At 42.2% G+C, this 26,282-nt stretch overlaps 1 protein-coding gene across 2 annotated transcripts in view; it reads left to right on the top strand.

The window, feature by feature from the left end:
* Positions 1-892: 892 nt before the first annotated feature.
* The window catches only part of RNASEH2B (ribonuclease H2 subunit B), a 58,842-nt gene continuing 33,452 nt past the window's right edge, over positions 893-26,282 (top strand). The window contains exons 1-4 of one of the 2 annotated variants that reach the window (XM_045014442.1): positions 893-1,129; positions 15,453-15,524; positions 18,034-18,141; positions 22,852-22,928. In XM_045014442.1, coding sequence (XP_044870377.1) covers positions 1,015-1,129; positions 15,453-15,524; positions 18,034-18,141; positions 22,852-22,928 — 372 coding nt within the window. In that variant the 5' untranslated portion in view covers positions 893-1,014. The remainder of the gene's footprint in view (positions 1,130-15,452; positions 15,525-18,033; positions 18,142-22,851; positions 22,929-26,282) is intronic. The other variant, XM_045014436.1, reaches the window with a different exon arrangement.

Genomic DNA, 26,282 nt, shown 5'->3' on the forward strand with positions numbered 1-26,282 from the left:
AGCAGGGTTTATAAACTCTGCTGGTGAATTTTGCAAATTCGGTAGTGGGTAGTTTGTAAGGTCCTAAAAAGAATAACTGTGGGACCATATCAGGCCATCACTTAATAAGCAGAACTTTCCAGTGATTTCTGCATTACAGCAGATGCCATAATAGGGTCCTTGGCTTTTCCTATGTCCCTATCCCTCCTTAGGTAAAAATAAAGGAAAATTAAAAATGAACGTAGGTTAACATAATGTTAAGGGTACCAATGTATATAGCCAAACATCAGGGAATTATTTTCTGTACCATGAACTTAGCCATTTGGAACGTCCTGGCCGTTGCTTGTCCGGCGCTGCTGCTGTTTGCTTGTTGGGTGTGTTTTTGTATAACGGCGAACAGCGTGCGCTGCGCTGCTATTCCATGCCCGCCTGAACAGATGCTATTAACAGTAGCGTGGGTCGGCTCTGCGGGGCCGGGGTCGGCCCTGTGTTGAGTCTGGGCAGCACAATGCGGCCCCGCTCCAGGACTGGCGCCGCTGCAACACCCGGCTCGAGTCCGGGGCACGGCGGGGTGGAGAACCTCGCCGCTCCCACGTGCAGGCGCTGGCGGGTGCGAATTTAACGCTACGGGGAGTTTCCCGCTGTTACTCCCCTGGGGCTGCGGGGGGAGGGGTCCGCCCCTCAGCTCACGGCGGCGCCTCACTCCGGGGGAGGGGACTCAGCCCCTCAGCACAGAGGAAGGGAAGGAGGGAGCGAGCGCGAGGCGCCGCAGTGTGTCCGGCTCCGCCCCCTCCCCCCGGGCTCGTACCATTTGGCGGCGCTGGTAGGGGGGTGCGCGGCAAACCCCAGCCAGGGGTTTCCTGGCTGCCGCGCGAGCGACTGGGCTCCCCCGTGACCCCCGCGCGCAGATCGCGCGGCCCCCGCCTCCCCCCGGGCTCTCGGGCCCCCGCCGGGCCTGGGGCAGCGCTGGCGGGAGGACGCTGCGCACGCGGCTCCCCCGCCCCGCGCGCCCGCCCCGGCCCCGCCGTTATTCGGATGCGGAGGCCGAGACGGGCAGCGCCGAGAGCGCGGGGGTCCCGGACCATGCTGGGGAGCGGGCGGCGGCGCCCGGCGGACTCGCGGCCCGACCAGTGGGTGCTGGTTGCACCAGGTAACCCCCCTCCCGGGCCCCGCGCCTCGTCTCCCTACCAGCGCCCCCGGGGGAGATTGCACCTCCCTCAGCGCCCCCGGGGAGACTGGAGCCCTGTGCCCCATCTCGGCCAGGAGGGGCACGACCTCAGTGCAGGGAGATTTGACCCCCCTGGTTCACCCAGGCTCCCCTTGTTGTGCCCCGTCCAGCCCCAGGGAGCAGTACCCAGCGGGAGCTGAGGGGCTACTCATTGTAGGTTAAACTCTTTGCAGCTGTGTTACAGTGAAGGGGACAGCTGCAGGAGGTGTATTTAAGGCAGGATTTGATGATCTATATCTGCTGCCCCTTCCCTCTCACGAGTGAGCCAGATGCATCTCAAAGGCTACTGATGTTGCAGAAGGAGAGAGAGCTCTTCCCTTATCAAATACTTAGATTTCCCTGGCTGATTTGCATCCTAGTCAAGACCTCTTTGTATACCAGCCAACCCCCATCGTGCTAAGTAGCTGGATCATCTACCAGAGCTTCCTGTGTGTAACCTTAAGCAAAGTCTTACAGAGTTCACCGTTCTGCTTTTCAGTCTGGACTCAATATTTTCCTACATCACTAGGATGTCACAGGGTTTAACTCATTAGAATTAGTAAATTGCTGTGAGATCCTTGGAGAGAAGGTGCTGTACAAGTGCAAAATATTATTTCTAAAGTACTCCCACAGGTGCTTGATCTCACCTGTTTTTGACGATCTCTACTGGAGGAGACTCACCTACTTCACAGTTTATTCTGTCTTCTGTTTTCTAAAGGGAATGGCATAGAGACATAAACATCAGATTTGAAACACTTAGACCCCTCTGAACCAGGAAGTTCTAAACCTGATGGGATCTACTCAACCCTTCATCCTTATAGGATAAATAAACAGAATTCCCTGTGTCTGATGGAAGAATGTTTCAGATGAGGGCCTTAAAAACTGAAATCCTCTCTGGCCTGTATTTCCCTCCACTCCACAACTGTCATTCAGTGTGTTTTGTAAATGTAAAATTGCATTACTGCTAATTTTTTGCAGTATCTGGATTAAAAATATCATTTGATTCTTACCTTCAGTAATCTCCAAACAAAAAATTGGTCATTTTTTAAATGAAGGTGGCTGAGTGAGAGAGAATGTGCACAAACTGTAGAAAACTGAGAAAAGATGTATTTCTCAACCCTATTTTCTTCTGGATTTGCTGATTCCTCCCTGGCTCCATTCTTAGCTTTTCTCTTCCACACTCTTGGATTTGACATGCAGAGTGTACAAGATGCTGCTGCTGATAGTAATAATAACTAGGGCTGTGAATCGCAGTTAACTTGTGATTAAGTAAAAAAAAATTAATTGCAGTTAAAAAATTTATCACAATTCATTGCACTTATAACAGTAGAATACCAATTGAAATTTACTAAATATTTTGGATGTTTTTCTACATTTTCAATATTGATTTCAGTTACAACACAGAATACACAGTGCTCACTTTATATAATTATTTTTATTACAAATATATGCCCTGTAAAAATGATAAAAGAAATAGTATATTTCAGTTCATGTCATACAAATACTACAGTGCAATTTCTTTATCCTGGAAGTGTAACTTACAAATGCAGATATTTTTTTTTTGGTTGCATAACTGCACTCAAAAACAAAACTGTAAAGCTTTAGAGTCTACAAGTCCACTCAGTCCTACTTCTTATTCTGCCAGTCACCAAGACAAACATGGTTGTTTACATTGACGGGAGATACTGCTGCCTGCTTCTTATTTACAATGTCACCTGAAAGTGAGAACAGGCATTTGCATGGCACTTTTGTAGCCAGTGGTGCAAGGTATTTACATGCCAGATATGCTAAACATTCGTATGCCCCTTCCATGCTGTGGCCACCATTCCAGAGGACATGCCGATGATGCTCATTGAAAAAATAATGCATCAATTAAATTTGTGACTGTACTCCTTGGGGGGAGAATTGTATATCGCCCGCTTTGTTTTACTTGCATTCTGCATATGTTTCATGTTATAGCAGTCTCAGATGATGACCTAGCACGTTTGTTTTAAGACCATTTTAACAGCACATTTGACAAAACGCAAAGAAGGTACCGATGTGAGATTTCTAAAAATTGCTACAGCACTCAACCAAAGGTTTAAGAATCTGAAGTGCCATCCAAAATCTGAGAAGGAAGAGGTGTAGAGCATGCTTTTATAAGTCTTAAAAGAGCAACACTCTGATGCAGAAACTACAGAACCCAAATGACCAAAAACGAAAATCAACCTTCTGCTGATGGCATCTGACTCAGATGAAGGAAATGAACATGTGTCGGTCCGCACTGCTTTGGATCGTTATCAAGCAGAACCCATCATCAGCATGGAACCATGTCCTCTGGAATGGTGGTTGAAGCATGAAGGGACATATGAATTTTTAGCGCATCTGGCACGTAAATATCTTCCAACGCTGGCTACAACAGTGCCATGCGAACGCTTGTTCTCACTTTCAGGTGACATTGTAAACAAGAAGCAAGCAGCATTATCGTCTACAAATGTAAACAAACTTGTTTGTCTGAGTGATTGGCTGACCAAGAAGTAGGACTGAGTGGACTTGTAGACTCTAAATTTATTTTTGAATGCAGTTCTTTTTTTTTACATAATTCTACATTGTAAGTTCAACTTTCACGGTAAAGAGACTGCACTACAATACTTGTATGAGGTGAATTGAAAAATACTATTCTGTTTTTTACAGTACAAATATTTGTAATATAAATATAATGTGGGCACTGTATGCTTTGTATTCTGTGTTGTAATTGAAATTAATATACACCTCTACCCCGATATAACGTGACCCGACAGAACACGAATTCGGATATAATGCGGAAAAGCAGTGCTCCGGGGGGGAGGGGGGGACTGCGCACTCCAGCCGATCAAAGCAAGTTCAATATAACACAGTTTCACCTATAACACAGCAAGATTTTTTGGCTCCCGAGGACAGCGTTATATTGGGGTAGAGGTGTATTTGAAAATGTAGTAAACATCCAAAAATATTTAAAATAAAGTATATTCTATTGTTGTTTAACAATGCAATTAATCACAATTAATTTTTTTAATCGCTTGACAGCCCTAATAATAACAACTTGCTCTTATATCATGCATTTCATCTGCAGATCTCAAAGCAGTTTACAAGGGATGTCAGTATCATTCTCCTCATTTTACAGATGGGAAAACTGAGGTACAGTGTGAGGTGAAGTGAGGTCACCTACCAGGCTAGTGGTAGAACCAGGAATAGAACCCAGATTTTCTGAATTCCAGTATAGGATGGGGAATCACTTCTTACTTTAAAAAGCAACAAAGAGTCCTGTGGCACCTTATAGACTAACAGACGTGAATTCACCCATGAAAACTTATACTCGAATACGTGTGTTAGTCTATAAGGTGCCACAGGACTCTTTGTTGCTTTTTACAGATCCAGACTAACACGGCTCCCCTTTTGATACTTCTTTCTTTGACATCTATGCAAACTTCAGTTTAGAGTTAAGTACTGTATTCAAACAGTTGGCTTTGCCTACAAATGCCTCTCTCCTATTAATTTTAACACACTTAACTTTATGCATGTGAGCAGTCAGTTCTGTGCAAAATGTTAATTTCTCACATCAGCATTTTCAGGATTGGAGCCAGAGCTTGTAACTTCTATGAACTCAAACAGGTTTCCTTACAGAGGCTATGTGTACACTGGGGGGCTTTACTGGTATAGTATAGGTATAATATACCAGCAGAGTGCTCCTGGTGTGGGAACAGCTGCACTGGCAAAGCTGCCAACATTGCCAGCATAGCTCCAGCAAAGTTTATAAAGTTCATCAAATGTATAGGAAAGTTTATTAAATTCAGTAGAACCTGCAAGCACATATTGAGTTTCAAAAGTCCACAGCAAATAGCTCCAAGGTTTTGCTGCTGACATAATCAGAAATAGTCCTAGGTCTAATTGGTCTAATAGTTGAGGTCTAAATTGAAGAGCATTGAATATAATAAATTTAATGTTTTTTGATAAAGTGTTTTTGATAAATTACAGACAGTTGAATATCACTGTTTGAAGTGTATTTGTCACACATTCAGAAGTGTTTTGTCAGAATTTCTGTAAAATTCTATTATGACGATACTTGCAAAATTTGACTTTGCTTTCCAAATTTCCAACATCATAGTCTGGTTTTTGAGGAAGTTAAGTGGGCAAAATGGGGCTTATAACAAAAGCTAGTTACAATGTTAGGGCCTGATCATGATAACTCTTGCTCATGTATGTAGTCCTTACTCATGATAATAGTTCCATGGTCTTCAATGGGACTACTTATGTGGGTAAGGGTTACTCAGATGAATAATTATTTACAGGATCTGGTCCTTCATTGTGGAATCTCTATCTTGTCTCCCTAATTCTTGCAACTCCTTTGTGGGGTAGGTAAGTAACAAATTTCTGATCTTATGCAGGGAAACTTATGGAGAGAAAAGATTTGTTTTACTGTTACAACAAGAAGCACAAAAGAGCTATTTGTTACTTTTTCTTCTTGGAAAGTAGGTACATCCAAAGGATCCAATCCTACAAACATTAAGGCACACCTGTGGCTGCTCACAGGAGTAATCTTAGCATTAGAATAGCTCACATGGGTGTTGATATCATGTACCACCCTATATATTCAGTAGCATTATTTTCACCTAGACATGAATAGTTCGTCTTGCTTTGATTGTGCCTTTTTTTAACGTTAATGGAGATGATGGGCTAATTCTGCAAAGAAGCAGATGTCTTGGAATCAATCCAAACAGAGAAGGGAAACTGAAATTAGGGGACTTGTCAGCAAGTATTCAGAAATGAAACTGAAACTCTACCTAAATCATGTGTGTCTTGATATCTGCCAAGCCCCAAGCAGCATGGCAGCAGCTTGCTATACTGAAAACTGTGTGAAATAGAGTGCTACAAAGTTAGGGCCTGACCCTGCAAACACTTAACCACACACACTTTTCTCATGTGACTAGTCCTATTGTACCCAGAATTTAGTATTGTATTAATGTCACAGAGACCATTGAACAGCCCTCACATGATTTCTAGTTGCTAATGGCAGATTGGGGGCTGGTCTACACAGGGGGAGGGATCGATCTAAGATACGCAACTTCAGCTACGCGAAGTCGAAGTATCTTAGTTCGACTTACCTGGCCTTCCTCACGGCGGCAAGCCAACCACTGCGGCTCCCCCGTCGACTCCGCTTACTCCTCCTGCCAAGGTGGAGTATGGGCGTCGATTCGGGGATCGATTTATCGCATCTAGATGAGACACAATAAATTGATCCCCGATAGATCGATTACTACCCACCGATCCGGCGGGTAGTGTAGACATGGCCTGGATTGAAACCAGCTAGAAATAAAAAGCTCTGTTATTCCATTATCCATCTCCTGACTCACTATTCAGACTGATAAAACAACGAGGAGTCCTTGTGGCATCTTAGAGACTAACAAATTTATTTGGGCATAAGCATTTGTGGGCTAGAACCCACTTCATCAGATGCAACTATTCAGACTGATAGTAAATCTTAATCTGAAACTTTTGCACTTCAATTAATGGTGACATGCTTTCCCCCGGCTGATCACTGTGATGCAGCATTGGAAAGGGCAACATACTGTCCGTACTTGCAACAGAAATCAGTGGAATGCCAAATAGTTAAATTGGAAGGCCGAGCGGTGCAATTTCTAAGGTTTCAGTTGAACTAATCACATGAGCAGAGAAAAAGCCTGTTTTCATTGTTTAATAATGAAAGGAACAGTTATGTTGTGGCTTTACTTTTTCATCTGCAGGATACTTGGCATGTTTTCTGAGCAAATGTTGTTTACCAGATTATCAGATTGAAACAATGCTACCAACCCATGGGGCAGGGGTGGCCAACCTGAGTCTGAGAAGGAGCCAGAATTTACCAATGTACATTGCCAAAGAGCCACAGTAATATGTCCGCAGCCCCCCAGCAGCTCCCCCCACCCGCTCCCAGCGTCTCCCACCCACCAGCAGCCCTGCCAATCAGCACCTTCCCCTCTCTCCCAGCACCTCCCAATCATCTGTTTCATGGCATGCAAGAGGCTTGGGGGAGGGTGGAGCGAGGGCACTGCAGGCTCAGGGGAGGGGGTGGAGTGGGGGCAGGGTCTGTGGCAGAGCCATGGGTTGAGCAGTGAGCACCCCTCAGCACACTGAAAAGTTGGTGCCTGTAGCTCCAGCCCCAGAGTCGGTGCCTATACAAGGAGCCATATGTTAACTTCTGAAGAGCCGCATGTGGCCCTAGAGCCACAGGTTGGCCTCCCCTGCCATAGGGCATCAGCAAGCATAACTGAATATGTGGGGCTTTCACATGAGCCCAAGGAATAAGAGAGGGAGTGACCAGCTTGAAAACTCTGGATCATATTGTAAAAGTAGTCATATTAAAATAAGCTCTAGGACACATAGTATGTAAAATGTAATATATATTAACAACTTACATAGACAAATTATATTTATTCTTTTATATATCATTACTCCTGGGGGCATTCTGTTCCAAAACTTTAAAAATTTTGTGCACAATATTTTAAAATTCTGCAAAATTCTGCAAATTTTATTTGTCAAAATAACACTACATAATCATGCCCGTTCCAGTTATTTTGGTAATTTCAAAATACCTATCAGCAAGTATGTCTGTAACTATACAGACACTCATAAAAATTCCCCTGGGAGTAGAGAGTTAAAGAAACCCCTATGACAACCCATTTCCTGTTTCTCTGCCCCCTTTACCTCCCCCCTCCAGATCCCAGCTGGGGGGCCAGACACCCACAATCCCTCACCCCGAGCCCACCTTTGCTCCCCCAGCCAATACACCCAAACCTCCTCCTCCCCAGAGCCCAGCTGCAAAGCCCTCCCAGCCCAGATACCTGCACCCCCATCTCCCCTCCCCAAGCTCAGCTGTGGGGCCCCCCCCATGCCCAAACACCCTTCCCCCACAGAGCCCAGGGTTCCAGAGGGAGAAACAGCCTGATGCTTGGTCCCAGGCTTGCACAGTTTCGTGCATGCTGCCCTCTCTTTCCCTCAGGGAATGCTGGGAACTGCAGTTTCCAGGAACCCTCTAGCTCACTCTCCCTCCCCCCAGAAGTGTCTTCTGTGTGCAAGCTCTGCCGAGTCCAGTGGTTCCTAGTGGCAGCTAGCAGCACTACAGCCCATTTCTGTGGGGGAAAGGAAATTCTACGCAGACAACGTTCATTTCTGCAAAATTCTGCATTGTGCAGTGACACAGAATTCCCCCAGGAGCAGCATGTTAAGACCCTGCCTTTTAAAACATTTGTTTTTGTTCATTTCTGTTTAATCTAAAATAAAAGATGTTTAACCCAATTTGTTCATCTGACATAGAGCAAAACACAGTAGTAGACTATTATAAAACAGGATCCAGGAATTGCTTAGAATTTGAAATTCAGAGAGACATTTGGCCTTTTATATTTATCTGTCTCTTCAACAACATTCCCTGAACAAGTAGGTTTAAAAAAAATGAAACAGAACTTTGTACATTTTACATAAAAACACTGCAGAATATATGTTAATATTAAAGTCACCTTAAAAAGTTAGTGGATTGAGTGTCCAGGTCAAATTCAGTGGTGAGTTTAGAGAGAGGCTTTGTTGGCATAATTTACCTCTGCTTCCTGCAATGTGTACGTTACACTAGCTTAGATTCCCTTACACTTAAGACCTTTTACCAACAGGTAATTTGCACCCCTTCTAATATGTCATCTCTGAATATGGCCCACTAAGTATTGGAAGACTACTTTGATGTAACTCATAAGCTGTGGGGACAGAAGAGAGGAGTGTCGCAAGTAAAGTAACCAAAAAGAGATGAGACTCTCCCCTACTTCTGTTTCCTATATTCTGGCTCCTGAGTGAGCAAGCTACACCAATTTAGGCATTGTCTGCACTCAGGAATAGTGCTGATTCAGCAGTTGGTGTACCTGCACCAATGTTGACCCTTAAGTGTAGACAAGAGGAAGCTGGGGTTTGCTTCAGTTACGCTAGTCAGGATTTAACCTGGCTTGGGCTAATGAGGGTTTACTTCAGTGGGTGCAAACTCTGGCATGCCCTTATGTACACCTAGGGTTCAACGTGGGTATAGCTACACCAATTGCTGAATTAGTGCTATTTCTCTGTAGACAAGTCTAATTAGACTTCTTCCTTGTGAGTTGCTCTAAAAGAAGTTAATTATGTCTGAACAGGGTGAAGCCAGAGGAGGGCTATAGTGGTCCTGATATGCAAAATCAGTCATTCCATTTGTGAATAGGGGCAAAAGACTAACCAAACCATCTGGTAGTTGTTTCTGTCTGAAGTTTCACTCAAGATAACTCGTGTTTGTCTGTGCACCTTACAATTCGTAGGTGATGCACAAGGTGGTGTAAGTTTGAGGAGTCCACCTTGTATCACCTTAAACATCACTTCTGAATTTAGCCCTTTGCTGGAGAGCACCAGTCAGTGTATCAGTGATTGCCAGACTGATAACCATTAGGGCATTGACAGTAAGCATTGGAGAAGTCCTCACTCAGTTTTTGAAGATAGTATTATAGATTTGTTATGAAAAAAGCCAGAAATGTAAGCTCTCTAACACTCTGATGTTTGAACATAGTTGAGAAATCAAAGGCAAAGGCAAAATTTTCAAAGAAGATGCAATGGATGCTCCTGCAGAATGTGTGTCTGTGCAAAAGTGCCTGTTTGCTGAAGTAGTTGAGGGTTTTTGTGAAGATGCAATATGGGACTGGGAGTCAAGAAATCAAGTTTGTAGTCCTGTCTCTGATACTTGACTGACTTTCTGACCTCTACCAAGTCACTTATCCTCTGTGTAGCTGAGTTTATTCCTTTGTTGATTGGAACTAATTAAACTTTGTAAAACTCTTGGATGATGTAAAGTGTCATAAATCCTATGTAATCTTATTCAGCCCTTCTAAAAGGTCTGTATTACTTATAAGCCCAGGTACAGAGTGATAGGGCATTACACTTATGTACCATAGAGTCATTGGTAGTGAACTAAAGCCATGTACTTCAGAGTTCCTTGACTCCATGAGGTACACAAATGAAGTGAGATTATTAGATCTAAAATATCTGCAGTATTAGTATCTCTATCACTCTATCTTTATTTAAAGCCTTTATTAAAATATCTATCAAAAGGACTTCATCAAAATGTTCCCATGTTATAAACAATGTGCAAAGGCTGCGTGGGCCTGCAGTACTGCAGGGAATGGAAGAAAATACAATTATGTAGATGACTTTAAACTAGATAAATCCATATGTTTTAATATCTGTTTTTAAATGAAATCTTAACTTTGTATTTTGAGATTTTTTAATGAGCCTTTCTTTTTGAAAAAAAGCCCTCAATGTTCTTTTAATGCCAACCTTAATGACATCTTTTTGCCTGAGAATTCCATATCCTTTGATACCAGTCTGTTAAACAGAGTATTCATTTTTAAAATTTGCTTATAAAATAGATTTTTGGGTCATCCATAATTACTTCATGTAGCTTGGTGGGGTTTTATATTCCTTTCCAATTTATTCATGTAACAATAACCATTATATATATATGGAATTTGGTTGTATGTCTAACCTCCAGGAAATATGATAAGGTTTCCCCCAAGATTGTAGGAATGAGTTGGGCAAGTGAAAGTCATCAGATGACCTGAGTGTTTTCATTAAATGTGAAAGAAGTCTGGACACTTTTAAAAAGCGTTAATTGTTTGTTCTGGTATTATTTTAGACTTGGCCTGTGTTAAAGTGGGAGAGGCTTTCATGTGAGGGAATGCATGAGGATAGAAAATAAGGGTTCTGGGATTACACTTTAGTGTACCTGCTGAGCTGCACATTTTCAGAGCCTTCATAGCCTCTCTTAAATCAGCTTCAGGATACAGTAAGTTGTGAAATTCATTTTGTAGACTTCAGTGAAAATGACATGTCCATCTTAAAGTATTTTTTTAAAACTGGTGTTACTTGATGAATACTGCATAGATTACTGTAGACTATATCTTAAATAATATATACCAAAACAAATTTTAGAGAGACAAGGTGGATGAGGTAATATTCCTTTATTGAACCAATAAAAAAAAGCTCAAAAGCTTATCTCTCTCACCAGAAGTTGGTCCAATAAGACAGTGGTTCTCAACCTAGAGTATGTGTATCCCTTCCAGGGGGTACATCAGCTTATCTAGATATTTGCCTAGTTTTACAACAGGCTACATAAGAAACACTAGCAAAGTCAGTACCAACTAAAATTTCATACAGACAATGACTTGTTTATACCACTCTATATAAACTATATACTGAAATGTAAGTGTGATATTTATATTCCAGTCGATTTATAATTATATGGTAAAAATGAGAAAGTAAGCAATTTTTCAGTAGCAGTGCACTGTGACACTTGTGTTTTATGTCTGATTTTGTAAGCAAGTAGTTTTTAAGACAGATGAAACTTAGGGGTTTGCAAGACAAATCAGACTCCTGAAAGAGGTACAGTAGTCTGGAAAGGTTGAGAGCCACTGCAGTAAGTGATATGACCTCACCCACCTTGTCTCTCTAATATCCTGAGACTAACACAGCTACAATAATACTGCATAAAACCAGTTTTGACATTTATTTAAACAGCCTCATAAAGACATTGTGTTTACCTCTTAATTACCTAATTTGTTGGGGTTATAAAGGCACTATATATGTGTGTGAATCTGTAATATAGTCATTCTTAAATGCTGTGCCGGATGAACAATTGTCTAGTTTATCTATTGCTAATACACCCACCTTTACTGGGTGAGCATTTTGTCTATCTGCCTCCATCTTGGTACAGTATAGAATCATAGAATATCAGGGTTGGAAGGTCATCTAGTCCAACCCTCTGCTCAAAGCAGGACCAATCCCCAGACAGATTTTTGCCCCAGATCCCTAAATGGCCCCCCTCAAGAATTGAACTCACAACTCTGGGTTTAGCAGTCCAATGCTCAAACCACTGAGCTATCCCTCCCTCCATTGAATTAATTGAAAGGCATAATTTCTAATCAAAAGACTTTGCACACTCTCACTAACTTGTTTTTTGCTCATATAAAAGAAACTCCTTGGGGCAGAGTTTATAAGAACTATTCTTGTATATTGTGGCAAATAATCCACCTCTTCCTTTAGGATTTAACAAGAGACCTCTTGCTGCATCTTCGGTTTGGCCTTTACTTGTGTTCTCCACTTTTTTTTAACCAATTATGGGTCTTAGACCTTAAGACAAAAGACACACTTTAGTTCTTAGTTTTCCTGGAAACAACAAAGCTGCTTTGATATTTCTTTTTAAGACAGCCCATTATCTTAGCAACAACATTATCTTTTTCACTGAGTGTGGGGCTGAAAACCTCAAAAAAAGGCAATCCAGTTACCTTTGTAAGTAAAGATCGCTATGCCTTTCACAAGGCTTGCAAAATGTGGTCTTTTTCTCTTATATCTGATGCCCTTTCCACAAAAGTAATGCTTTCTTACCCTGACTTCTTATACAGGGGAGAATACTAAAGAATGTGTTCCACATAAATAGGGGTTTCTTAATGTTCAAGACCAAGTTGATTTGGTATCCATTTCTGCAAGACAGCACCCTTGCAATGTTCTCCCCATCTGTATGCCAAGCTGATTTTCAAGCATAACTGATTTCTAATGAAAATTACTTCTAGTCAATGTAAGAAATGACAGAGTAGGTCATGCTGGTAGGGACGTGGCATTGTATGTGAAAGAAAGCCTAGAGTCACATAAAGTAAACAGCTTAAACGAATCAAAGTGTACCATCTCTATGGATAGAAATTCAATGCTTGAACAATAAGAGTATAGTAAGTAGTAGGAATATACTACCGGCTCCCTGACCAGGATGGTGATAGTGATTGTGAAATCCTCAGGGAGATTAGACAGGCTACAAAGACAGAAAATAAATTAATGATGGGGGATTTCAACTATCCTCATATTGACTGGGTATATGTCACCTCAGGAAGGGACACAGATAAAATTTCTAGACATCATAAATAACTGCTTGTTGGAACAGCTTGTCCTGGAATCCACAAAGGGAGAGCCAATTTTTGTTTTAGTCCTAAGTGATACACAGAATCTGGTCCAACAGGTGATTATAACGGAATTGCTCAGTAATAGCGACTATAATATAAAAGACAGTAAGAGACCCAAAAAATGCCACAACGATTTAACAGTAGAGTAAAAGAAGTGGTTAAAGGCAAAAAGGCATCCTTCAAAAATTGGAAGTCGGGTCCTAGTGAAGAAAATAGAAAGGAGCATAAACTCTGGCAAGTCAAGCATAAACTAGGCAGGCCAAGAAAGAATCTGAAGAGCAACTAGAAAAAGACACACAAACTAACAACAAATATTTTTTTAAGTACATTGGAAGCAAGAAGCCTACCAAACAGTCAGTGGGGCCACTGGACGATCAAAGTGCTAAAGGAGCACTGTAGGAAGACAAGGCTGTTACGGAGAAGCTAAATGAATTCTTTGTATTGGTCTTCACTGTATTGGATGTGAGGGACATCCTTGCACCTAAGCCATTATTTTAGGTGACAAATCTGAGGAACTTTCATAGCTTGAGAAGTCAGTAGAGGAGGTTTTGGAACAAATAGATAAATTAAACAGTAATATGCCCACCAAGACCAGTTGGAATTCACCTAAGAGTTCTGAAGAAACTCAGATATGAAATTGCAGAACTACGACCTGTAATATGATACCTATAACTTATATCAGCCTCTGTATCAGATAACTGGAGGGTAGCTAGTGAAACACCAATTTTTAACAAAGTCCCCAGAGGTGATCCTGGCAATTACAGGCCAGTAAGCCTAACTTGAGTACCAGGAAATTGGTTGAATCTGTAGGTCAGAAAAAAATTATCAAGTACATTGATGAACACAACGCGTTGGCTTTTATAAAGGCAAATGCTGCCTCACCAGTCTAATAGAACTCTTTGAAAGTGTCAACAAACATGGACAAGAGTGATGGAAATAGTGTACTTGGACATTCAGAAAGCTTTTGACAAGGTCCCTCACCAAAGGCTCTTAAGCAGAGTATGCAGTCATGGGATAAGAGGGAAGGTCCTCTCATGGATCAGTAACTGGTTAAAAGCTAGGAATCAAGGGGTATCTCTACAATGCAGTTAGACACTCATGGCTGGCCTGTGCCAACTGACTCAAGCTCCCAGGACTCAGGCTAAGGGGCTGTTTAATTGTGGTGTAGACGTTCAGGCTCAGGCCTGAATGTCTACACCACAATTAAACAGCCCTTTAATCCAAGCCCCGTGAACCTGAGTCAGCTGGTACAGGCCAGCTGTGGGTTTTTAATGGCAGTGTAGGCATACCCAAAGGGTAGGAATAAATGGAGAGAGGTAAATAGGAGGGTCCCCAAAGGATCTGTGCTGGGACCAGTACTGTTCAACATACTTATAAATGATCTGGGAAAAGAACCCAATTCTTTTCAAATGGTGAGGTGGCAAAATTTGCAGATGATACAAAACTACTTAAAATAGTTAAGTCCAAATCTGACTGTGAAGAGTTACAAAGGGATCTCACAGAACTGTGTGACAAGTGACAAAATGGCAAATGAAATTCAGTGTTAATGAGGGCAAAGTAATGCATTTTTGAAAACATAATTCCAACTATACATACAAAACAATGATGTCTAAATGAGTTGTTACCGCATAAGAAAGAGATTGTGGCGGCACTGTGGCTAGTTCTCTGAAAACATCCACTGAGTGTGCAGCAGCTGTCCTTGTCCTCCCCCCACCTCCAAAAAAAAAAAAAAAAAAAGTAACATACTGTTAGGAATCATTAGGAAAGGGATAGAAAACAAAACTGAAAATATCATAACACCACTGAATAAATCCATGAACACCCACACCTTCAGTACTACATGCAGTTTTGGTCATCCCATCTCAAAAAAGATATATTAGGATATATTAGCATATATATAATATATTAGGGATGTAACCGCATGCTCTGGGTGTCCCTAAACCTCCAATTTCCAAAAGCTGGGAGTGGATGACGGGGGGGTGGATGATTGGAAATTGCCCTGTTTTGTCCATTTTCTCTGAAGCACTGGCACTTGCCATTGTCATAAGACAGGCTACTGGGCTAGGTGGCCATTGTTCTTGTCCAGCGTGGCCATTCTTGTGTTCTGATGTAATGGGCATACTGTGTGGCTTTCGGGGGGAAATTACTAGTATCTGAAAGGTAAATCCAATTAATACAGACAAGTATGTTGGTGAAGTATGATGGGGTGGGAAAGATCTCTCAATTTATAATTTTATAATTCTTTTCAGAGCCTGTTACTGATCTTCCTATGAAACCTGATGGTGGACCTTTATTTACAAGACTGCGTAATCCAAGTACAGGCAAGTTTGCAACAGTTAAGGACATTGTTAATATTATGGTTAATTCTCTCCTTATCTCTACCAGAGGATTAATATTTTGCAAACTGAAACGATGATAGTGTTAATCTCATGTGCCAGAGATTTTGCTGAGGATGCCGTGTAGTTAATTCAGTTCAAACATTTAGGATTTATTTTATAATTTTAATTGGTGGAATTGTTCATCAGAAATATTGGTAGCATAAAAAAGTGGTATATTTCAAATGTATCTTTTAAATGCATTAGTTTTTTGGGGATCCATAGGCCTTTCTTATAAATCCAAATTTAGATTCTTCAGCTAGTCACCTTATGCTATAAACTAAACATTCACTTAGGAGAGGCTTTTATTATACTTGCCAAACTTTTGAGCCTTTTCATTTTTAACTACAATTTTCTTTTTACTCAGTCCAAAGTGAGGTATCTCTTTTCTTGTCAGTAGATGATGATTTACCTTTAATTAGAAACATATTGGAAAAACAAATAATGTAAAAAATTTAATGAACCTCCTTCCAATCTCCAAAACAATCATTTTCTTCTTTGGTTGTATAGCTAAAGTATCTTAAAGCTGCCTTTATCTAAGACTTTCTTTTCATTAAAGTATGCAGTATTAAACCCTGTTTAGTTTATTTAAACAGAAAATCTTCACATTTAAAGTAGTTTGTTTGAAAAAATCTGGTTCAGGTTGTTTCTTCGCTCCCTTCATAAATTCATTTGCTTTCGGTAGGATCACTGGGTTTTTTTAAATGTCACCACTCATGTTTATGACATTAAAACACATCAGAGAAACTTAATTAGAGGTGCAGATAATCAGCTAGTTTCTGCTTTGTGCCTAAAGGAAGAGATTAGTGAAAGATAAGAGATGCAGAATGGAAAGAGAGTTTATTAATTCTGTTTAAAAATATTCAGAATTTAGCTTCAAAATATAAAGCAATGCACAACTTCCATCTGCTGTATTGAATTGGCTTTGCAATTTGTCACCAGAATTGAAAAAAGGTGAATAAGAATTTATATTTTACCAGGGAAGGAAGTGATCTGTTTAACTTGTAGAATAAAAAGTGTGTGGGTAAGGCTTTTAGAGAAAAAGCTTTAAGTGTAGTTGTTGACACCGAAGCTGGGTAACTTACTATAGAACAGGGGTCGGCAACCTTTCAGAAGTGGTGTGCTGAGTCTTCATTTATTCACTCTAAATTAAGGTTTCGTGTGCTGGTAATACATTTTAACGTTTTTAGAAGGTCTCTTTCTAGAAGTCTATAATATATAACTAAACTATTGTTCTATGTAAAGTAAATAAGGTTTTTAAAATGTTTAAGAAGGTTCATTTAAAATTAAATTAAAATGCAGAGCCCACCCAGGCAGTGTGAGTGCCACTGAAAATAAGCTCGCGTGCTGCCTTCGGCACACGTGCCATAGGTTGCCTACCCCTGCTATAGAATAACCAGAAGCCTATTCAAAGATCTGTAATGCGCAAACCTTTGGTTATGTAACCTTATGTATGAGTGCAGAGTCTGAAATAGGAAGAGAAGAAAACACCCTTTTAGCATCTTTTTAGAATATTTGTGTTTTAATAAATAAATTGTTGTCTCCAAATATTGTGTAAACACCCATGCAATGTTGATGTGCTCTTGAGTGCTCAGCCAGAAGTAACCAAGTCTGCAAAATCATACAACTTCCAAAGCAAAGTCTTGGTGACTTACCATTATAGTAATGGAGCTTGTCAGCCCTTTTCACAATATATTTGGCATTTTGTAATCAAAACTAATATGGGAGGCATAAAAATGATCCATTCCACTTTGTCCATGTGAACCAGTGAGAAGCAGGGGGATTTTGTGAAGGGCGAATAGCGACGAATTGTGGCCATACTAAACCTAATTCGAAATGTCAATGTCAATTTCAGTGCTACTCCCCTTGCCGACAAGGGGAGTAGCACTGAACCTAAAACAAAGTGCAACCTAAAACAAAGCATTTCTGAAATCTCCAAGATTTCAAGTTTCTAATGAAACCCACTAGTTCAGCTCCTTCATTCACCTAATTCATTTAACCCATACTCTCCCTACATCTGTACCAACACACAAAAATAAACAACAAAATGGCATTTAAAAGAGTCGGTACTCTCATTCCCTGTCCCTGAGTCAGATAACTCAGAGACAGACAGACAAAGAAAGAAGAGCGAAATTCTCGCTATCACCACCCCCTCTCATACAGACAAAAGCTAATTTCTTGTGTGATCTGATTTGGGTTTGAATCAAAGGCTTTGCACTGTAAAATGAACTATTCACACTTTTTATTTATTGATTCAAAATTGAGAAGGGATTATAGAGCTGGTAAACGAACATCTGTATATAATAGTTTTCTTTGTCTAAGCTTTCTTTGTAGTTACAGTGTATGTAGAATGTATGTATGTTTATGTATATATTAGGCACATTCTTCAGACATACTGGATGGTCTTTTGATTTTCATGAAAGCTTACAAATACAAACCAGATTTCTTTTAACAGGGGAAGCTGCCCTCTACTTATTCAATAGCAGTGCACAGCAGCTGTTTGAAGTAAAAGCTTTTCATGAAGAATATCGTTCTTGGTTTATAGGTCAGACTGTTCAACATGGTGAGTAACATAGTGTTTCCTCTCCCTTACCCCTAAGTGTAACTAATATTCATACATTTTCCCCCCATAAATTTACTGGTGTGTTCCTAATTGTAGAGTCCAGTCACACAGTATCTCCACCTTCTGAGGCACTCACATGCCATCTGGATTTAGCCAGGGGTGCGGCTTTGTGGTCTCTTAGAAGACTGCCTTTGGCAGCCTCAATTAGACAGATGTTCGTGTGTCTTGAAAAAAATCAAATTGTAGTAAACTCAAGTGCCACAAAATATTTAGCTTTCCTTGTCAATCAACCTGACAAGTTCTCAGGGAACGTATGTATATTTTAATTTGAGGGAAAAACATAAATGGACCCATTTATTTTAGCAATGAAATATAGTTTCAGGCATTGAAACATTTGGTCCCTCTTCCTTTCACCTACCATTCTGTTTCCCAGAAAAGCTTTGGGATCTCAAGCTGATGGTTCTTTTTCTGAGGCTGGTATTTAGGAATTTCATAACCTGGAGCAAGTTCCCCTATTTATTCACAGCCTTCTCCTCATCCTAGTCTATCTTTTTAAATAGAAGGCAGACAACTTTCTGTACCTTCTCACCAAGGATCTAACAATGTTTTTATCAGTGAGGATGTCACTAGAGAAAAGTTTCTTGCCCAGTCAATTACTGCATCCTATTTTATTTGACTTTTTTTGTAGAAAAAGTATCATTTAATAATGAGGAACACACTATTTTCTAAAAACTGTATATCTTCTTTAATTGCATTATCCCTAGATGTGTGTTTAATTCTAAATTTCCTTTGCACGGGTGCATATAGGAATAACCAGATTGCAAGTAATGCTGCTGTAAGCTTTGACTTGCTGTGGATGAGTGTTGAGCCAAGGGAGTGTGCATGCTTCATGCTGCTGATTATGTTGAATTTTCTATGTCCCCTTCTCCTCCCACCTTCTGCCTTGGCCCCTGAGGCCTGGTCTACACTACGAGTTTGTCGAATTTAGCAGCATTAAATTGAATTAACCCTGCACCCGTCCACACAACAAAGCCATTTTTGTCGACATAAAGGGCTATTAAAATCGATTTCTGTACTCCTCCCCGACAAGGGGAGTAGCACTGAAATTGACATTGCCATTTCGAATTAGATTTAGTATGGCCACAATTCGCCGCTATTGGCCTCCGAGACCTATCCCACAGTACACGATTGTGACCGCTCTGGACAGCAATCTGAACTTGGATGCACTGGTCAGGTAGACAGGAAAAGCCCCGCGAACTTTTGAATTTTATTTCCTGTTTGCCCAGCGTGGAGCGCTGATCAGCACAGGTGACCATGCAGTCCCAGAATCAAAAAAGAGCTCCAGCATGGACCGTACGGGAGATACTGAATCTGGTCTCTGTATGGGGAGATGAATCTGTTCTATTAGAACTCTGTTCCAAAAGACAAAATGCCAAAACATTTGAAAAAATCTCCAAGGCCATGATGGACAGAGGCCACAACAGGGACTCAACATAGTGCTGCGTGAAACTTAAGGAGCTGAGACAAGCGTACCAGAAAGCCAAAGAATCAAATGGACGCTCACGGAGGGAGGGGCGACTGACGACTGTAGCTATCCCACAGTTCCCGCACTCTCCAAAAACCATTTGAATTCTGGGCTGAGCTCCCAATGCCTGAAGGGTCAAAAACATTGTTGCGGGTGGTTCAGGGTATATGTCATCAGCCCCCCCCCCCCCGCCCTCTGTGAAAGCAAAGGGAAAAAAATAGTTTCTCGCCTTTTTTCAGCGTCACCGTATGTCTCCTGGATGCTACTGGCAGACGCAGTGCTGCAGCGCTACACAGCAGCATCCCCCTTGCCTTGCCTTGTGGACGGCAGACGGTACACTATGACTGGTATCTGTCGTCATCGTCCCGTGGGTGCTCCTGGCTGACCTCGGTGAGGTCAGTTGGGGGCGCCTGCATGACAGCAGCAGACGGTACAGTATGACTGGTAACCGTCTTTGTCAACTTGCAAAGCAGCAGATGGTACAGTTTGGCTGGTAACCATCTTTGCTAACTTGCAAAGGCAAGGAGATGCTGCTGTGTAGCACTGCAGTACCGCATCTGTCAGCAGCATCCAGTAGACATACGGTGACAGTGAAAAAAGGCTGAATGGGCTCCATGGTTGCCGTGCTATGGCATCTGCCCGGGCAATCCAGGGAAAAGGGTGTGAAATGATTGTCTGCCATTGCTTTCACGGAGGGAGGATTGACTGATGACATGTACCCATAACCACTGGCGACAAATTTTTGGCCCCATCAGGCATTGAGATCTCAACCCAGATTTCCAATGGGCAGGGGAGACTGCGGGAACTATGGGATAGCTACCCAGAGTGCAACGCTCTAGAAGTTGACGCTAGCCTCTGTACTATGGACGTACACCGCCGAATTAATGTGCTTAGTGTGTCCGCGTGCACTCGACTTTATACAATCTGTTTCCAGAAATCGGTTTCTGTAAAATCGGAATAATCCCGTAGTGTAGACATACCCTGAGAAACCATCACCTGCATCCTGTCCTCAGGAACCATCACCTGCATTTTGTTTAGAAGCCTGGAAAGGTGTTCCTAATTTCTTTGAGTGCTGCAGGGGCATGTATAAAATTAACTCCTGTACCTCTGAAAAAGTTGTTCTTCTGATGATAATTCTCCAGCTTTTTGTTTTTGTTTGAGTATTCTAACTATGTATAAGTCTGAAATTCATTAGTTTTTCACTTCCTTTAAAATGGGTCTGTGTTCAACCTAGTTTTGTTAGCGAGTTTTTCAGGTTCCTGAGTGGCGTTTCCCTGTCTTTTCTCCCATTTGTCTGACATATCGATACTTGTGCCATGGAATCTTTTATTCTTGATTTCCTGCATCCCCTGAAAGAGGAGCTTACTCCAGTTTCCTATAATTCATGTTATCTTCTCTTGTTGGCCTTTTTTTTCTTTATATCCCACTGCTGATGCAAATGCACTACCTGGAAGGTGGGTTGAACTGCCTCTCAAGCAGTAACATATTTGTTGTGGCTCTTAATGATCTAGACTACAGAAGCTGCTGTTTGAAAAGCGTAACATTACCTCCCTTTGATAGCCAGCATGTCACCTTCACAGCATGCTCCATCTTCAGCTGTTCCAGAAACTTAGACCTGATCTGTACCTAAAACATAGATTGACTTAGCTACGTTACTCAAGAGTGTGAAAAAGTAAGCCTACCAAAGCCTCGGTTTAGACACAGATAGGTTGACGGAAGAATTCTGTCAAACTGGCTCTCAAGGGGGTGGATTTACTACACCACTGCAGCTCTGCTATTGTAGCACTTGTAGTGTAGACATATCCTGAGTTCCCTGCTGCCTTCCAAAGGCCTGTCTTTCTTTCTACCTTTTTATAATTTATTTTTAAATATTTAATGATGATCTCATTGTTTGGATTTTTCTCATATTTTCCAAGTGACAGTAATGCATTACTAGACTAATTGGTACTGGAAATGTTGTTTTTAGGGGAACAAATGAGTGTGTAGAGAAATAGAAATACATTTAGTATTCTATGTCCCCAAAATACAAAAAAGCTGCTTTAAAAAAAAAAATTGCTTTCTCAGTGCTATGATGGTACCTTCCAGCCGTCAGATTAAAAGGTACCAGTGACAAGGAATGACTGTAAAACAGAACTTGGGGAATGAGGTTTCATACTTATTTAGCTATCTTACTGTAAAATGGAGAAGATTTGGAAATAAATGTGCAAATTAATTAAAGACATCACAAATTATAATTTACCATTGGGCCTGTTGGTTCTGTTGTTACGTCTTCCACTGGAAAATCAACACTTTTTGAAATATGAAGAATGAATTATTAGTTGTAAGCCAAATGATTCACCAATAACCTGGTCTTGGTTTGGCAAGATTTAGGAAATACAAAATGGGGAAAGTATGTTAAAATTTCATTCTCTATTAGTGAATTAAAACAAAAACCTATTAGTGAATTGAAACAAAAACCTCTCTCTCTAGCTGTCAAGTCCAAGTAGCTACACTCATTTTTGCTTTTCTGATGTCAAATGGTTATCAATTATTAGATCTTATGTAATGAATTGCTTTCATGTTACATTGTTGTTTCCAATTATCTATATTGAAGGCTCTGTTAAATGAAGGCCAATCCTGCAATTGATATATATTATTAAACATACGCACTGGACCATATTCTCTGGTCTGCCAAGTTCACTTTGTGTCGCATAAGAAACCAACAGAGAATTCCCCCATGCAGAGGGAATCTCTGGCCTTTGTAAAGCATGCAGAATTCAGCTACAACTCATCTTTTGCTTCCTACTGCAGAGCTTGCTGCCTGATGTAAATAGGGAAGGGGCCACAGCAGAGCGAGATCTCATTATGACTGATTCTCTGCTGATGGAAGGGATTTCCCCTGTAGCATTCATTGAAGCTAGACCCCTCCAGCTTTAACTTATGCCAGGACTAGGGGGAGAGCAGAATCATTGAGGTACAGTCAGCTTCCTATCAAGACACCTATCCTGCTGTACTTGAACGTTGCTTAGGCACAATTGAGAATTGAGCCCTCCTATATTAAGGCATTTATAAAACAAAATAACAGAATTTACTTAACCGCTCCATGAAAACACTGCAACCCCTATCAGTAAAATTAAAAAGAAATAATCAAGCTGCCTATGTTATGTTTCTGAGAATTAAATGTTCTTTCATCTTTCTGTCCATAGATGGACGCCTATTGTTTGCAACACCAATGGATCCTTTATTTCTGGTGCTTTTCTACCTCATAAAGGCAGAGAAAGAGGTAAGTGTCTTTGATTCTGGCATTAGAAATTTTAGGGGAAACAGCTATTTATTACTTTATTTTCTCTAAAAGTTATTTTAATTCTTTAAAGTGGGACTCCCACACTAAATGAATGTTAATTATATTTCACTGAAGCATAAATACATGTCCCAGACAGGTTGTTGTCATCTTTGCCATTGTTGTTTGGTGATGAAAGATGTAGGGTGTTAAGGTTACATTTTGACTTTGATCATAAGCCTTTTATTTCTGTCTCTGCTCATAATTATCTGAAAATTTTTCAGTTTCATCTGAAGTGTTCCATTCTTGGTCTCATCCCAAAGGTGAATATTTTGGGAAGTTTGAGATGAATTCATTCATCCATTTTTAATTATGGAAGGTGAGGGAAACAAAAATACTTTTACAACTCTAGAAAAATGTGAAGATGCTGCTTTGCACGTTGATGAGTTTAAAAATGGCTGACCTTAACAAGTTGAAATTTCCACATGTCTAGTCCTTACTGAGGACTTATCTCTATGCCAGTTTGCCTAACTAAATATAAAAATTAATAAAACAAGCTGAATTATAAGCACTGGAAAAATCCGTTTTGTGACTGCTCAGCACAAAATTTTTCTCTAACATTTGGCCAGTCGAACAAAGCACTTAAACACATCCTTAAGTAGTTTGCTGGATTGGGGCCAAGTTGCTTAGGACTTTGTGGGATTAATAGATTCCAAGATCAGAAGGAACCATTGTGATCGACTAGTCCACCTCTTGTATAACATGGGCCATAGAACATCCCTGAAAAAATGTCTAGAGCATATCTTTTAGAAAATATCCATTCTTGATTTAAAAATTGTCAGTGATGGAGACTCCACCATGACCTTTCGTAAATTGTTCCAATGGTTAACTACTGTCACTGTTAAAAATGTACACCTTATTTCCAGTCTGAATCTGTCTAGCTTCAACTTCCAGCCACTGGGTTGTGTTATACCTTTCTCTGCTAGATTGAAGAGATCATTATCAAATATTTGTTCCTGTTTAGGTGACTTGATTAAGTCTGTAAGTACCCCTTAAGCTTCTCTTTGTTAAGATAAATAGATTGACATCCTTGACTCTATTTCTGTAAGGCATGTTTTATAATCCTCTAATTATTCCTGTGGCTCTTTTCTGAACCTTCTCCAGTTTATCAACATCCTGCTTGAATTGATGGCACCAGAATGGGATATAGTATTCCAGCAGCAGTCACACCAGTGCCAAAGACATAGGTAAAATAGCCTCTCTACACTCAAGATTCCCCTGTTTATGCATCCAAGGATTGCATTAGCCTTTTTTGCCACAGGGTTGTACTGGGAGCTCACAATCAGCTGATTTTCCAGCATGACTGCCAAATCTTTTTCAGCGTCACTGCTTCCCTGTATAGATCCCCCCCGTCCTATAAAGACGGCCTGCATTCTTTGTTCCTAGAAATTGAGGCCTGTGAGTCCCTGTGACTGTGGTGCCTGGAGGGGCTACACTGAGAATGCTTATACAGGGAAAACTGCAAAGAATAGGGCAGACAGTCCCCAAAACTGGTGGTTCTTCTTCAAGTGATTGCTCATGTGCATTCCACAATAGGTGTGTGTGCTCGCCACAGGCACCGGTGCCGGAAGTTTTTCCCCTAGCAGTACCCATAGGAGAGCGCCCCTAGTGATCTCTGGAATGGTGCCGCTATGGCACGGTATAAGGGGCGCTGCGCACTTCCCCCACCCTCAGTTCTTTCTTGCCTCCAGTGAAGGTTCCTTGGAACTGCTGTGCTCCAGCTCTCAGCTGTAGCTTTCCCTGTTTGGACTGTCATTTAGTACCTGTATGTGTTTTGTTTTGTTTTGTTTTTTAAAAAGTTATATAGAGTAGAAAAGTTCGCCGGGGTCGGGGTATGCCCCGCACCCCAGGCTTTAAGTCGTGCAACACTTGTAAATGGCCTATGCCTGTAAGTGATCCGCACACTAGCTGTTTACGCTGTCTTGGGGAAATCCACCTCAGCAACCGCTGCAAGATTTGCAGATCATTTAAGCCTTGGACCAAGAAGGAGCAGGACGTACGGCTCCGAGCTATATTGATGGAGTTGGCCCTGACACCGCTACGCTGGTCCGAGTCAGCACCGAGCACCGCAGCATCGGTGCGCGCTATGACCGAGCAGTGCCCTCCACCAGCCAGCACTGCTCCCCATCCACAGGACACTCTAAGAAGACGAAGAAGAGATCTTCTCTGTCAAGGCACTGGGGCAAGGCTGGGGGCGAGACTAGACCCACGTTGGGCAGCTCTCGATTCTCCTTGACCTCGCGGCCTCTGACTCAAGTTGAGCGGAGTAGCCCAGCCCACTCTGGGCCGGCCTCCCCGGACGCCAGTGGCCACATATGGGTGCCCTCCACGCCGGAGGCCCTGCAGTCGGCTTGAGACATAATGTCTCTCCTGGTACCAGCTGCACCAACCCCTGTGGCTCCCCGGTCCAGAGGCAAGCCAGAACTCAGACTGCCACAGTCGCCACCCGGGCGGTACTGCTCATCGTTGAGGGAAGGTTCCCAACGCCGTTCTCCACACAGTGACCGCCTCTCCCCCCCACCCCCGGCGCAGTTCGCACCGGTCCCCATCGACCCCCACCAGATTGTCTGGTTGGGTGCCGAGCAGCAGGGAATCCAGGCACCACTCCACATCGAGGGAGTGCAGGCCTTGAGATCAGAGCATGCCCCACCGGGACTGGGACAGACGCCAACTCTGAGAATCCGCTGTAGCCCCTCACGGTACCGATGTTGACACCGCTCACGCTCTCCATCCCAATTGAGCTCCCCAGCACACTCCCTCAGCTTCAGACGTAGATCTCCAGCAACTGGCCATTGTGGATCTGCCCAATGGAGCCGTTCACAGAGCAGCCGTTACAGACGGTACTCCCGCTCCTCTACCCCAGACTCAAGGTCTCGAGCCTGGCACAGTTCATTACGTCGTTACTCATCCCCATCCTGGGATAGTGGACGTTCGTATGCCAGCTTGGCCTCCCCTCGGAGCCGACAGTTGGCGGACCAGGTGAATCCGGCGGGGCAGCCCATTCCAACAGTGCCACAGGAAGTGCAGTGGCACCAGGCTCCCTGGCCAGTGCTCTGGTACCAATGGCCCCCGACGCAGCCCCTGGTGGTGACTCTCTCGGTGGCCAGGGTTTTGGAAAGACCGTCGGCCTCCCTCTCTCAGCCCCCCAGGACGGGGTCAGCAGAGCACTCTTCTCCAGCCCCACGCTCAAAGGGGACCAAGCATTGGGTTCTGTGGCACTGGTGGGGACGCAGAGCACCTCGCCCCCATCCTCATCCTCCCCTGATGAGGCAATCACAGCGCCTCCTCCTCCTGTTC

This window comes from Mauremys mutica, chromosome 1 (assembly GCF_020497125.1).
Source record: "Mauremys mutica isolate MM-2020 ecotype Southern chromosome 1, ASM2049712v1, whole genome shotgun sequence".
Lineage (NCBI taxonomy): Eukaryota > Metazoa > Chordata > Testudines > Geoemydidae > Mauremys > Mauremys mutica.